The sequence below is a fragment of the Carcharhinus amblyrhynchos genome, chromosome 19, assembly GCF_965287045.1.
Source record: "Carcharhinus amblyrhynchos chromosome 19, sCarAmb.v2.hapA, whole genome shotgun sequence".
Taxonomy (NCBI): domain Eukaryota; kingdom Metazoa; phylum Chordata; class Chondrichthyes; order Carcharhiniformes; family Carcharhinidae; genus Carcharhinus; species Carcharhinus amblyrhynchos.
This window is the reverse complement of record NC_137342.1, coordinates 42,466,331-42,481,906: the sequence shown is the minus strand read 5'-3', so window position 1 is coordinate 42,481,906 and position 15,576 is coordinate 42,466,331. Positions and strand designations below refer to the sequence as shown.

General features: G+C 44.7%; 2 protein-coding genes across 8 annotated transcripts in view; one reads left to right on the top strand and one right to left on the bottom strand.

Annotated features, from left to right (window-relative positions):
• The window catches only part of fbxo18 (F-box DNA helicase 1), a 50,715-nt gene extending 46,237 nt beyond the window's left edge, over positions 1–4,478 (top strand). For 3 of the 4 annotated variants that reach the window (XM_080207662.1, XM_080207667.1, XM_080207666.1), the window contains 2 exons: positions 1,650–1,784; positions 4,005–4,478. In XM_080207662.1, the coding sequence (XP_080063788.1) occupies positions 1,650–1,784; positions 4,005–4,136 (267 nt within the window). In that variant the 3' untranslated portion in view covers positions 4,137–4,478. The remainder of the gene's footprint in view (positions 1–1,649; positions 1,785–4,004) is intronic. The other variant, XM_080207663.1, reaches the window with a different exon arrangement.
• Positions 4,479–12,698: 8,220 nt separating this feature from the next.
• Positions 12,699–15,576, bottom strand: part of LOC145355655 (uncharacterized) — a 114,314-nt gene continuing 111,436 nt past the window's right edge. For all 4 annotated transcript variants that reach the window (XM_080207901.1, XM_080207905.1, XM_080207904.1 and 1 more), the window contains one exon: positions 12,699–14,286. In XM_080207901.1, coding sequence (XP_080064027.1) covers positions 14,175–14,286 — 112 coding nt within the window. In that variant the 3' untranslated portion in view covers positions 12,699–14,174. The remainder of the gene's footprint in view (positions 14,287–15,576) is intronic.

The following is a 15,576-nucleotide window of genomic DNA, read 5'->3' as shown; positions in this document are numbered from 1 at the left end:
TACAACACTGAGGGAGTGCTGTACGGTCAGAGGTGAAGCCTTTTGGATAAGACATTAAGCCAAGGCCTTGTAATGTGTTCCCTCTCAGAGCAAGTGTGAAAAGATTCCATGACTCTACTTGAAAATAAATTGTGTTCTCCAAGTGTCTCAGCCAACATCTAAAAGCAGATTCTGTGGTCGTTTGTTCCGCTGTTTGTAGGAGGTGACTGTGCATAAATTGACTTCCAATACAGTTCAAAAGTATTTGAATGTTTGTAAAGTGCTCTGGGAAGTCCTGAGCTTGTGAAAAGTGTTGTAGAAATGCAAGTTCTCTCTTTATATAAAATCCAAAAGAGACCAGCCTCTGGGTTCCTTTGAAAAGAAATGAACAAGTTTCACACCAAACGAGGCTCATCCAGACACTGCTCATTTTGTTATAGCTTTTTGAAAGGGGAGGAATGGCCTAGTGGTATTATCGCTAGATTATTGATCAAGAAACTCAGTTAATGTTCTGGGGACCTGGGTTTGAATCCTGCCACGGCAGATGGTGGAAATTGAATTCAATTCAAAAAAAATTCTGGAATTAAGAATCCACTGATGACTATGAAACAATTGTCGATTTTTTTTTTGGAAAAACTCATCTGGTTCATTAATGTCCTTTTAGGGAAGGAAATCTGCTGTCCTTACCCAGTCTGGTCTACATGTGACTCCAGATCCACGATAATGTGGTTGACTCTCAACTGCCCTTGGGCAAGTAGGGATGGGCAATAAATGCCAGCCAGCCAGCGACACCCGTGTCCCACGAATGAACTAAAAAAGAAATAAGAATAATTGTTCTGTCGCTGGGAACAATCAACTTTACTTCCATCAACAGAAATGTCTAGTGTCCTTGGTTGAATATAGTTAAGGCTGGGATAGAGTTGTATTTTCTCAAGTTAAGGGGTATAGAAAGAGGTGGTAAAGTTGTAATAGTAATATATAAAGTTTGTTTATTCGTGTCACAAGTAGGCTTACATTAACACTGCAATGAAGTTACTGTGAAAATCCCCAGTCGCCTCACTCCAGCGCTTGTTTGGATATAATGAGGGAAAATTTAGCATGGCCAATGCACCTAACTAGCGTGTCTTTCAGACTGTGGGAGGAAACGAAAGCAGCCGGAGGAAACCCATGCAGACACGGGGAGAACGTGCAGACTCCGCACAGACAGTGACCCAAGCCGGGAATCAAACCCAGGTCCCTTGCTCTGTGAGGCAGCAGTGCTAACCACTGTGTCACCCATAATGACTGACTGGACGAAGTCCTCCTCCTGCTGTTTCATATGTTATTGCCCTCTGAGCTTGCGGAAGGTTTTATCCTTTGAAATGACCCTCAGAGCTTAGAGAAAGTATCACATTTTTTATCCTTTGAGACGATGGAACATTTTACTGGTTTATATTTTGCTCGCAGCACTGAGATCCACAGTGATCTTATTGACAAATGTTGGTGTGGCTGTGTGATCCACTTCAGCATCGATACTGGCTGTAGGGGGAGAGGAGCTGAGTGTAATGCCTGGAGCCTGATCTACTCTGTGTATGCCATTGCTGCTATTGTGTGTGCCTTTCGCTATCAGTCATTTTTAGTTTGAAATCATTTTTCCAGCTTTTAAGAGGAGTTTAATTTCAACACCACAGGAATACTTCCTGAAGCCAGAGCTGACTTCGAGCCTGCTTGTAGAGGGCATACTCTCTAACTGCCAGGCAAGCGGATGTTCAAATCGCATTGAGAGAGGAACAGTATTAACTCTGAGAACAGTCCCACATACACAGGTGAGGATTAGCCTTCAAATGTAAGTGCGAGGATTGAATAAAAGATGCCATCTTGATTGAGGACGGCAGGGATGTGATCCCTGGACAACTTTCTGTTGCTGCTGGTTGTGCTGTTGAGGGAATATATTAACCAGAGCTGCTTCTCAACTTGCTACATGAACCATTCATTATTTGCTCCCTATTTTACAAATCCAAGAGAACCTAAGAACTAGGAGCAGGAGTAGGCCAATTGGCCCCTCGAGCCTGCTCTGCCATTCAGTAAGATCATGGCTGATCTTTTCGTGGACTCAGCTCCACTTACCCGCCCGCTCACCATAATTCCTTTACTGTTCAAAAATTTATCTGTCCTTGCTTTAAAATCATTCAAAGAGGTAATCTCATCTGCTTCAGTGCGGAGGGAATTCCACAGATTCACAACCCTTCAGGTGAAGAAGTTCCCCCTCAACTCAGTCCTAAGTTTACTTCCCCTTATTTTGAGGCCATGCCTCCTAGTCCTAGTTTCACCTGCCAGTGGAAAACAACCTTCCTGCTTCTAGGTTATCTATTCCCTTCATAGTTTATGATGTTTCTCTAAGATCTCCCCTCATTCTTCTGAATTCCAAAGAATATAGCCCCAGTCTACTCAGTGTGTCCTCATAAACCAACTCTCTCAAGTCCAGAATCAACCTCTTCCTCTGGAAGAGGAGACAATCTGTCCGATGGCCTTGGCTGCTGCTGACTCCATGCCTTGAGTTTTGTAGTTTGTTTCATGATAACTGTGCACCTCATTTAAAATTAAACCTTGGGATAGTAACACAATGCAGGAAAGGCGCGACTCTCCCTACAGTCACATTTCCTTCTGCAAGCCCAGTGAACCTGTGCGTGGATTAGTGAACACACACACACACACATTGTAGTTTAAATAAATAAAACAGAAGCACAGCATACCAGCTTCCCACTGCTGATCCGGGTGGGACCCATTTATCCAACTGGGCAATAGCACGATACTGGAGGGGAAAAAAATCCCAGCATCGGCTCCACATCTCCAGTTACCATCTCTGAGCCAAGCTAACGTGTCAGTAGTGTTGTAGGGTACTGCAGACACAGCTGGCTTATGTATCTGATTATTGAATCTGTGCCAATCCTCCATCACCAGATGTGTGGTCTTAGAGCCAACTTGTTTCTCGTTGGACGCCTGGTGTCCGTAGGTTTGAGCCCATGCTGTGTGTCTGGAGGCACTGGGAGTTCCTCCTTGGATGGCTTGGTGAGCAATCCATTTTGCCACAAGATGTGAATGCGTTGCCAGTATCCTCCTGCTTTACAGCCTGTCCCCTGTGAGTGGTGGTTGCATCAACTGGTGACCTCCTCTCCAACCTAATCCCAGCATTGGTAGAAGGAGATTTTGCTCCCTGCTGGAAGGGGGCAGTGCCCTGTATTGGATAAAGACCATCTATGGATGCCAATCCGTGATGGGACTGGGGAGGGTGTGAATGTAACGCTTTAATGACAGAATAGTGTTCATTGTAGAACTCGGCCCATCAAGTCTACACCAATCACAGTCCCACCCAGGTCCTATTCCCATAACCCCATTCATTTACCCTAGCTAGTCCCCTTGACACTAAGGGGCAATCTAGGATGGCCAATCCACCTAACCTGCACATCTTTGAGAGGAAACTGGAGCACCTGGTGGAAACCCACGTAGACACTGGGAGAATGTGCAAACTCTGCACACATAGTGGCCCAAACCAAGAGTTGAACCCAGGCCTCTTGAGTTGTGAGGCAGCAGTGCTAACCACTGTGCCACCATGCTACCCCATCACTGGCCACCCACGCCATTGGGCATTGGCAACTGTCTTGAGGTTAAGGCAGTGAGCAGCTCAGTCGTAGGGTGGGATTTTTTTGCCGCGCGTGCCCCGAAACCAGAAAATCCCGCCTGAGGTGACGATCAGTTATGTTGCTGCAGGGACAATACTGTGCTTCTGGATTCAGTCGATCTGCTCTGATAAAATGGAAGGGACTGGTAAACACATCTTGCGCAGAAACATGACTAAAATACGTTTCTTAAAGGCACAGTATTGTCACAAACACAAAAAAAATGGTGGAGGTGGGGAATAGTGTGGAACAAGAGGGGTTGGAAATTAATGGCTTTTCAGTTGAATGCTGTGTGCTTTTTGAAGCATGGGCATCCCAAGAGTGTTCAGTGTTTACTCATTCTGTTTCTCCTTGCTTGTTATGTGACAGAGTGGTGGCGAAGGTGGTGGTGGTCCACTTTGCTGTGCATGCACGAAGCAGCGGATTGGCCCTTTGACCTACCTCATTGCATCCCCAGAGCTGATCAATTCGATCGGTACAGCTGGACGAATGGTGCTGTGAGCCTGAGAACCATTCTGTAGATTGTGATCCGGCGGAAGGGGGAGTTAGCTGACAGTATCCGAGTGACTTGGAAGGTAGTGAAATATGTTCCTGCACTGGGTTGTCGTAAACGATTTTGTTTCTGGTACTGTCAAGTGTCCATGTAAGTGAAATGTAAATATCCAGTAAAATAGAAGTGATTTCAATACAGTATCCAATATATCCTTATTCTACTTTGGATTAGATCAACTTGTACATAAAGTTACAACTGCTGTTTTTGAAATGGTAATTATATAAAAAAATCCTTGTAGGAATGAAGGAAATGACCATTTACACCCAATAAAGGTATTTGGTACGTTTGTATATTTTTGTTTCTAGAAGCTGCATTTGAATTGTATGGTCTTTGTTCTGTTCTTTATCTCCTAACTACCCTAAAGCCTGTCCTCCATCCACAAGGCACAAGTCAAGAGTGTGATGGAAGACTCCATGTTCAAATTTTCCTAGAGGACTACACTTCAAAACATATACTTGGGCTTTGGTATGTCCTGAATTTGCAAATGGTTCTCCAATCACGACAAGTCCTTTTCATTTCAGTAGATGGATTTGATTTGATTTATTATTGTCACATGTATTGGGACACAATGGAAGGTATTGCTTCTTGCACGCCATACAGACAAAGCATACCGTACGTAGAGGAGGAAAGGAGAGGGTGCAGAAAGTAGTGTTACCGTCATAGCCAGGGTGTAGAGAAAGATCAATAAGGTAGGTTCCTTCAAAAGTCTAACGGCAGCAGGGAAAGAAGCAGTTTTTGAATCGGTTGTTATGTGACCTCAGACTTTTGTATCTTTCTCTCGATGGAAGAAGGTGGAAGAGAGAATGTCTGTCTGGGTCCTTGATCATGCTGGCTGCTTTTCAGAGGCAGTGGGAAGTGTAGACCGAGTCAATGAATGGGAGGCTGGATGGGGTCGGACCCTCTGACTTGAAGGCTCTGAATTTTATCTTCCTGTTCTTTGTTGAAGTGTTCATTCTTAGCTGTTCTGAGAAATCAGGAAATGTTTTCCCACTGATAAAAGCAACAAAATAGCCTTGGCCTCTGTGACAAAGCAGCATGTTTAACAAGGACCGTGCAGCCTAAACTATGCTTCACTTAGTTGCATGGTTTAAAAAATTGTACAAAGATTCATTTCACCATATTCTACAGTCCCAATTTCAGTCAGTAAACCTTATAATAAATTAGTTACCATAATGTCCAATAGCTCACTTCCATTGCTTAGCATTACTTAGCCAGTATTATTGTTCACCACTATTGAAACCCCTGATGAATACGGTTCTTGTAATACACTGGGCAGCGCAGGACTGAGCTGGCTGTGTTGACACTCCTGACTAGTAGCTAATGTTTGCTGTCGTGTTTCAGACAAGAAACATAGCCATGTATTGAGGTACAGGAGGCTCCTAACTGAGCAAAGGAGTCCACACCTTCAGTGAAGCAGACCGTAAATGTCATGAGATCCTACCCTTTGTCAGATGGGGCCAAGTCGAGCGTTAGAGTTACTTCATACACCCAACACAATGCATTGGCTGAAAATCTCTGTCCTCGTTTGTGGCTGGGATTCTCTGGCGCTGATGAAAGTGATGGCGTTTTGACGCCAAATTCTCCATTCTCCTTTGCAGCAGGGTGTCCACGGATGGGATCAGAGAATCCCGCCTGTAGTGTCTTTATCCAAATTAAATAAACTATCATTGGTTCAACACTGTTGCACTAACGTCTAGCCTCTGTGAATGTTAATCATGGAATACCATCCTTCCTGCAGCAATTACCATGTGGGAACTTTGACAACGAATGACAGTGGGCCACTTAACAACAGTGACTTCAGACCCTGACTCTGACTTGCAGAATGCAGACTTGTGGTAATATCCAAATGCATGCAGATACCCAGGAATGAACGAGGCGCTGAATCCTGTTACCCTGGCTGAGGTGGGTCAGCACAACTGGGGACTGAAGCTTATCTTATTACAGGTTAGCTAGTCAATGGAGGGGGAGTTCTCCCATCCCATCGGCCACAGGAATTGTAGCGGGGAGGAGTGGACTATGCAAAGACCCATTGACCGCGAGCAGGATTTTCTGGTTTTGGGGCGATGACAGCTGGAAACCCCTGCCTGTGGTGAGCCATTGAAGGCAGTGAAACACGTGGTTAGGCGTCAGTGAGTTGTTGCTTTCTGTTGACAGGTGATAAGACTCAGTCGTTTTGCGTGTAAGTGTGAGACCTGAAAGCCCATTTTCTCGGGTTCTATTTGCTTTCTTTGAACTTAGCGCTCAGAAATGCTCTTGCAGTCCACAGAAAGAAGCCTGGAGCTATGACTGAGTCAAGAGCAACAAGGACAAGCAGAACATGTCCTTGCCAAGGAATTAATGTAATTTGGCAGAGCTCAGTAGACGACCCAAGGGAGGCAGGCAGGAAAGTGGGGTTGAAGTCACAACCAGATCAAATATCATTTTATTGAATAGCTGTGCAGGCTCGAGGGGCCAACTCAAAAGTCTGACGGCAGCAGGGAAGAAGCTGTTTTTGAGTCGGTACCTGACCTCAGACTTTTGTATCTTTTTCCCAACGGAGGATTCATAGAATCCCCACAGTACAGAAGGTCGCCATTCGGACCATCATGTTTGCACACTTAGGCCGTAAACCCACATATTTACCCCACTAACCCTCTAACCTACGCATCCCAGGACACTAAGGGGCAATTTAGCATGGCCAATGCACCTAACCTGCACATCTTTGGAGAGTGGGAGGAAACCGGAGCACCCAGAGGAAACCCATGCAGACAAAGAACAAAGAGCAAAAACAGCCCGGGAAACAGGCCCAACGAGCCCACGCCGCCATTTTAACGTTACCAGTCCCCCCCTCCACCCATGACCCTTATCTATTGTTTTATGGCAATCCACATTGAGGGAAACTAATTTAGGGACAATTTATTACTTCCAATCAGCCTAATAGCACATCTTTCGCGTGTACGCCCCTCGTTGGACAACAAGACAGACTGACTTAAAACCTGTGAATTAAAAGAGAAAAACATTATTATCATACCACATCCTTTTACATTACCAGGGACGTCCCAATGCTAATGAATCTTATTTAAAACAATCTCCTATATCCTTCCATCTCCAACCCACTCATGTGCCTGTCTAAGTTACTCTTAAACAACTCCAGCGTGCCTGCCTCCACCACCTTACTTGGCAGAGCATTCCATACCCCCACTACCCTCTGTGTGAAAAACCTCCCTCTAATATCTGTGTTATACCTCTCCCCCCTTGCCTCAAGCCCATGGCCCCTCGTACTGTGTGTCTCTAACATAGGAAATAGCTTACCTCTGTTTACTCTATCTATACCCCTCATAATCTTATATACCTCTATTAGATCCCCCCTCAGTCGCTGTCTTTCAAGGGAAAACAGCTCCAATTTGCTCAATCTTTCCTCATAACCCAGTCCTTCCATACCAGGCAACATCCTGGTAAACCTCCTCTGCACTCTCTCCAGAGTCTCCATGTCCTTCCGGTAGTAAGGCGACCAGAACTGGAAGCAGTCCTCTAAATGCGGCCTAACTAACGTTCTATACAACTGCAACATTAACAGCTCTTATATTCTATACCCCTTCCTATAAAAGCTAACATACCATAGGCTTTCTTCACAACCTTCTCCACTTGTACTGCCAACTTCAAAGACTTGTGCACTTGCACCCCCAGGTCACGCTGCGTTTCTATACTCTTTTATAGGCTTACCCTTTATCATGTAACTCCCCCCTACGTTATTCCGGCCAAAATGCATCACCTCACATTTATCTGGATTAAACTCCATTTGCCATATATCTGTTCAATATACCAGCCTATCAATATCCCGTGGTATTGCCAGACACTGCTCCTCACTGCATGCCAATCCAGCTATCTTAGTGTCATCTGCAAATTTGCTGATCACACCATTTACTCCCTCTTCCAAGTCATTTATATATACTACAAAGTGAAGAGGTCCCAGTACTGAGCCCTGCGGCACACCGCTAGTGACAGACCTCCAGCTAGAAAAGGACCCCTCCACTACTACTACTCTGTCTCCTCTTAGCAAGCCAGTTCTCAACTCATCCAGATACCTGGCCTCGTATCCCATGAGCCTTAATCTTTTCTACCAACCTACCATGAGGGACTTTGTCAAATGCCTTACTGAAATCCATATAGATGACATCAACGGCTCGTCCTTTGTCAACCGTTTTTGTCACCTCCTCAAAAAATTCCACCAGATCCGTAAGGCAAGACTTCCCCTTTACAAAGCCATGCTGCATATCCTTAATCAGATCGCAATGCTTTAAGTGCTCATACATCCTATCCCTAAGAATCCTCTCCATCAACTTGCCTACCACTGACGTCAAACTCACCGGCCTATAGTTACCTGGGTTATCCCTCCTACCCTTTTTAAACAATGGTACCACGTTCGCTATCCTCCAGTCCTCTGGGACCTCACCTGTGTCCAAAGAAGAGACAAAGATTTGCTTCAGAGGCCCAGCAATCTAATCACTCGCCTCCCTAAGCAGCCTAGGATAAATGCCATCAGGCCCCAGAGATTTCAGTTTTAATGCTACCTAAAAGCCCTAATACTACTACCCTCGTAATCGATAATTCCTTCAATTGGTCTACAGCTCCCTTGCTGACCGTACCAGACATCAAGCCCCTCTCCTTCGTGAATACCGATGCAAAGTATTCATTCAGGATCTCCCCCATTCCCTTGGACTCTAAGCACAATTCCCCTCCTCTGTCCCTGAGGGGACCGATGTTTTTTTTTCCCCTAGCCACCCTTTTGTTCTTAACATAGGAGTAAAACGCCTTTGGATTTTCCTTAATCCTACCTGCCAAAGCCATTTCATGCCCCCTTTTTGCCCTCCTAACTCCCTTTTTGAGACCCCTCCTACTCTCTCTGTACTCTTCCAACGCTCTCTCCGTTCCCAGTTGCTTAGACCTGACATACGCCTCTCGTTTCTTCCTGACCAGGTCCTCAATATCTCTAGTAATCCACGGCTCTCTAATCCTACCTTTCCCATCCTTCCTCCTAACCGGCACATGCCTTTCCTGCACCCGTTTCAGTTTTCCCTTGAAAACTCCCACATGCCGAACGTGGACTTGCCCTCCAACAGCCTATTCCAGTCTGTATCCCTAAGATCCTGCCTAATCTGGCTGTATCTAGCCTTCCCCCAATTTAGCACCCTCCCCTTAGGACAGCACTCATCTTTTTCCATTCGTATCCTAAAGTAGACAGAGTTGTGGTCTCTATTAGCCACATGTTCACCTTATGCAACCTCAACCACCTGACCCGGCTCATTACCCAGAACTAAATCCAGTATAGCCCCCTCTCTAGTCGGGCTATCCACATACTGTTCCAAGGACCCTTCCAATACACATCTTGTGAATTCCTCCCCGTCCAAACCCCTGGCTGTAGGCACCTTCCAATCCACCCCAGGGAGATTAAAATCTCCCACTACAACAACCCTGTTCTCCCTACACTTATCCAAAATATCTCCACATATACCTTCTTCCACTGCCCACAGGCTGTCGGGCGGCCTGTAGTACACCCCTAGCATAGTAATCGCTCCCTTCCTATTCCTCAACTCCACCCAAAGAGACTCAATTCCTAACCCCTCTATATTATCCTCCCTCTGCACTGCTGTGATGTGCTCCCTAACTAACAGCACCACTCCCCCCTCTCTTTTGGACCCTCCCCTGTCATGCCTAAAACACTTATACCCAGGAATATTTAGCCGCCAGTCCTGCCCTTCCTTTAACCATGTCTCTGTTATTGCCACCACATCTAAATTCCTCACGAACATTAAGGCCTTAAGTTCATCGTTTTACCTGTCACACTCCTCGCATTAAAACAGATGCACTGAAGACCCTCAGGCCCACTTGGATCCTCCGCCTCCTGGGAGATTTTCCTATCATCTAGACTTACCCAGTCACCCAACCCGCTCCCAATCCCAGTGCCTACTGAGCTAACTGTCTCCTCCCCACCCCCCTACATAATAGTTTAAACCCTGCCGAAACACTCCAGCTAACCTCCCAGCTAAAATATTTGTTCCCTTCCCATTTAAATGTTCCCCATCCTACTTGTATAGGGACACGGGGAGAACACAAACAGTGACCCAAGCCAGGAATTGAACACAGGTCCCTGGAGCTGTAAGGCAGCAGTGTTAACCACTGTGCCAAAGTAATGCTGATAAGAAGGCAGAAGAGGGAGTGTCCATGGTGTGTGGGGGGTCCTTGATTATGCTGGCTACTTTTCAGAGGCAGTGGGAAGTGTAGACCGATTTCAATGAATGGGAGGCTGGATGGGATAGGATCCTCTGATTTGAATGATATCCCTCTGGGAGGCTCTGATTTTTTTTTTGAGCTTGTTTTCTGTAATGGTGCCAAGTACAACTTGCATTCCGTTGGAACACAGGCTCATAATCCATTACACCTTTAACGTTTTCAGAAGGATTAGCAGAGGTCTTATTTTTCACATGGAGAATTATTTTGTTGCTGAGGAAACAGTTGGGAACAGTCAAGTAGTTCTGGGTCAGAAAGAATATAAATATTTTTGTTTGCCTTGTGGATTTCCAGTTAGCAGCTTGAATTTGCAGGTCATGCAAAGGATTTGATAAATATTCAACATAAAACAGTTGCAGATTTGGATCTCAAACTAATTTCAAAATGGTTTAAACTTGAGATCCTCTGGCGCTACTTCAAGAACACCATATGAGTTCTCCTGGTTTGGTGATCTATGTTCCTCCCTAACTAGTGTTGCCACAAGATTTGATCACTTACTGATGCTGGAACTTTCTCTGCACAACATGGCTGCTGGGTTTATTGACACAACACCAGTGACACCTCAAAAAATGTTTACATCTCTGAAATGTGAATGCGGTGTCATATAAATGCAACCCTATCCTCTTTATAATGGATGTTCGGATGCAACCTCAAATGAAGTTTCTCATTTCTCCTCAGGTTTCTGGAGCTGATTACATCTTTTTTAGGGAAGGAAATCTGCTGTCCCTACCTGGTCTGGCCAACATGTGACTCCAGATCCACAGAGTAATAATGCTGGCCTAGTCAGTAACGTCCGTAATTCATGACTGAATTTAAAAAAGGATTAGCAGAAAGCATCTGCGTCCAAGCCGCAAGAAAATTCTCTGCACTTCCCGATAATCACTTCAGTCCATTTCAAACAAGCCAAATTTATCCATTACAAATGTGATTACAAACGAATACAATGAAATTTGATCTCATTGTATTCATTGAGAAATAAAAATCTGTTTTGACTCTGGACATTCACCAATTTTTAGAGATGCACCATACAAAGCATCCTTCTCTGATGCATCTCAGCTTCCTGCTCTGACCAAGGCCCCAAGAAACTACAAAGACTTATGAACATAGCCCACTCCATCACCCAAACAGCGTCCCAACTATTGATTTCGCTTATACTTCTCACTGCCTTGGAAAAGCAACCAGCATAATCTAGGCCCCCTTGCACCCCAAACATGCTCTCTTCCACTGGGAAAAAGATATAGAAGTCTGAAGTCACATACCAACTGACACAAGAACAGCTTCTTCCCTGCTGCTGTCAGACTTTTGAATGGACCTACCTCGCATTAAGTTGATCTTTCTCTACACCCTAGCCATGAGTATAACACTATACTCTGCACCCTTTCTTTTCCTTCTCCCCTATGTATTCTATGTATGTTATAATGCGCAAGAAACAATACTTTTCACTGTATCCCAATACATGTGACAATGATAAATCATTGGAGGGTTTCCAACATATTTTCTATGGGACATGGGCATCGCTGGCTGGCCAGCATTTATTGATGTGGAGATGCCAGCGTTGGAGTGGTGTAAACACAGTACTAGTGGCGTTTGCTACCAAATAAACCTGTCGCACTTTAACCTGCTGTTGTGAGACTTCTTACAGTATTTATTGCCCATCCCTAGTTGCCCTTGAGAAGGTGGTGGTGAGCTGCCTCCTTGAATTACTGCACATTCTGTGAGTTGACCTACAATGCCTTTAGGGAGGGAATTCCAGGATTTTGATCCAGCGACTCCGAAGGAATGGCGATTATATTTCCAAGCCAGGATGGTGAGTGGCTTGGAGGAGAACTTGCAGGTGGTGGTGTTCCCATGTATCTGCTGCCCTTGTTCTTTTAGATGGAAATGGCTGTGGGTTTGGAAGGTGCTGTCTAACGATCTTTGGTGAATTGCTGGAATGCACCTTGTAGGTAGTACACACTGCTGCTACTGAGCGCCGGTGGTGGAGGAAGTGGATGTTTGTGGATGTGGTGCCAGTCAAGCAGGCTGCTTTACCCTTGATCATGTCAAGCTCCTTTTGAGTGTTGCTGGGGCTGAATGGGTTACCCATTACCCATTCCAATCTGACAGCCTCCAGTTGCACTATGTTTGCTCCAAAAAATGAATATTATCACTCTTACTGAAGCAACTTATAGATTTATTTACAATTAAATAATTCTCTTAAGCACCATATATAATATATATATATATATACACACACACACACGCAAACACACACATTTATACATAAACATACATACAGCAAGTAAGTAGAGCTTCAGATTGAATATGACATTGTGGGTGGGATTTTATGATTCATCCCAAAACTGTAAAATCCCATCCAAGGTCAACAGCCCTTTCAAACATTTCATCCCTTGCCTGCTCTGATTCCTATGGCAGGCGGTATGGTAAAATTCCGGCCTTTAGGTTAGACAGACCAAAGTTCAGCTTTCTGATGTAGTGAATCCAATCTGTTCTGTACTCTTTCAAACAGCCCATTACATACTCAACAAGAAATGAAACATTTCTTAGGCGGCTACAGATTTTAGCAAGGAACTGTAGGGTGTTGTTGCCTTTAATCACACACATGTCAACTCCAATTAATTCCTTTCATTTTATTTTATTACGGTCATAAGTCGGCTTACATTAACACTGCAATGAAGTTACTGTGAAAATCCCCTAGTCGCCACACTCCGGCACCTGTTCGGGTACACTGAGGGGGAATTTAGCACCACGAATGCAGCTAATCAGCACGTCTTTCAGGAATCTGGAGCACCTGGAAGAAACCCACTCAGACACAGGGAGAATGTGCAAACTCCGCACAGGCACTGACCTGAGCAGGGAATCAAACCCGAGTCCCTGGCGCTGTCAGGCAGCAATACTAACTGCTCTGCCACTGTGCCATCCATGTGAATTTGCCTTTCTCTTAGTTATAATAGACAATTTTACAACAAACGATCATAAATACGGTGATATGAACACCAGAAGCATAAAGATGGCTCTCTCAAACATACATACTTGACATAATGCAAGAATCCATTCCTTTGACATCAAAATGCCAATTAGCTAATTAAGTTCAGGAAATGAGTCCACAAGCTCCCAATCAAAATATACTGTCCGATTGTGAACAATGCCCTTTAGGGAATCCACCATGAAAATTAAATAAAAATATTTTGTGGAAAATCTGGTCTTTGAAAAGTTGTATAAAAATACAGAAAATCTGAAATGGTTGAATTTTTACTTTTGGGAAAGTAGAAATATATATTTATATCTATGTATAATGATCATAAGAGTTCATTTCAAAGCATTGATCCTTCTACCCACCTCTCTGCCACTATTCTGATCTGAAGGAGGGTCTATGGGTTTGCAGCATGGCTTCATATTGAGTTTAACACTCATGTTCATAATGGAAGTCCAGAGACCCATTATTTCTTGTTGGTTGTTCCATATGTATCAGTGATGGAGGCTTGGGAAGGAACCGATTGCCATGGTCTAGTATCTGTGGCATCCTCTCTTCTTGGCTGAAGGGGATGGAGTGGATCGAAGTGGCTCAGAAAGAGGCAGGTAACAAAAGTAATTTTTAAGAAATTGATGCTTCTGTTTCATGGTCAAATATGTCTCTTGACGGTCACCCGAAACCATTGGTTTTGCGTTCCCCCATGCAGTGCAGTGGATAACACTGATCCAACTCTGGGTGATGAGGGTCAGCTTTCTGCTTCTTGCTGTAGAGGCTCAGTTTCATTTAGATTTGTCATGGATAGTACCTCCGTTGGTGGTACTGGAGTTAATTCGTATTCTTGTGACCGGGTGCAGCCACTGAATGAAAAAAGAGGAAAGAACAAAAAAGTTCAGCAAAGTCAAGTTAAAAGCTTTTTGATCATTTTTTGTCAACTAACAAAATAAAAAAAAACATCTATTCAGAAAGGGCTCTCTGATATTTAAGATACCTTCAGCTGTACACTCCTCAGGGATCATCTGGCCCTCTTACTGTTTGCTCTTCTCTCCTAGCTTTCCACTATGAGAGGGTGTTCCTTCACTGCCTCAATCACTTTGTCTTGCTAATTTGCTTGGGGTTCAGCCTTAACTCGGTGCTTATATGCATTCACCTTTGCGTCTGGAAGGTTAGAGGTTCAAGCCCTAGTCCCAGTTAAACATATCATTCAGACTAATACACCAGTGCTGTTGGTAGTACTATATTTCGTATGCAATCTCAAAGCAAGGCTCTGCTAACCTCTCAGGTGGATGTAAAATGGAAGTTTGTCTGTCTTTTCATTTGAACTCTTTGAACATGGGGATTCGGAGCAGGAGGAGGCAATTCAGCCCTTCGAGCCCGCTTTGCCATTTAACATGATCATGTCTGACCTTCTCCTGGTCTCAACTGCCTGCTCCCCATAGCCCCTTATCACACTTTTCATCAGAAACACATCAAACCATTCAGTTCAGTTAGGGATGGACTGCAAATGCTGGCCCAGCCAGCAACACCCAAATACCATGAATGAAGAAAAACATCTATCTCTATCTTGAATGAGTTGATTGATTCTATCTCCACTGCACTCTGGGGCAGTGAATTCCTTAGATTCACAATCCTCCAAGAGAAGTAGTTTCTCCTCACCTATTTTGAACCTACCCCCTCTCACTCAATTGGGGTGATCTTACCTCTTGTTCTACCGGTTGATGGGCAGGGTGTTTTGGTAAGATCATGCGAGAGACAGAAAATCAAGTTTGTGCCCGATTTCACGCTTCAACCCGTGTTAATATGGATCAAAATATTATTATTGAACCCGGGAAAGAATTGTCTGGATTCACTTGTCTTCGCGGCCATGTTGGTGAAGGCCCTCACCGGCAAGGATCACATATGGTCCCCACCAGCGAGGACCTGTCATGATGGCCTTGCTGGTAGGACCAGAGGCCACTGAGACCTCCCAGGAGGTTGGGAGCAGGGGCAGTGCCAGCCTGGCACACTGCTAGTGCCCACCAAGCAGTACCAATGGGACAGGGCTTAATTATCGTTTAACATTATGGAGGATTGGCATGGTAGCACGGTAGCACAGTGGTTATCACTGCTGCTTCACAGCTCCAGAGACCTGGGTTCAAATCCCGGATCGA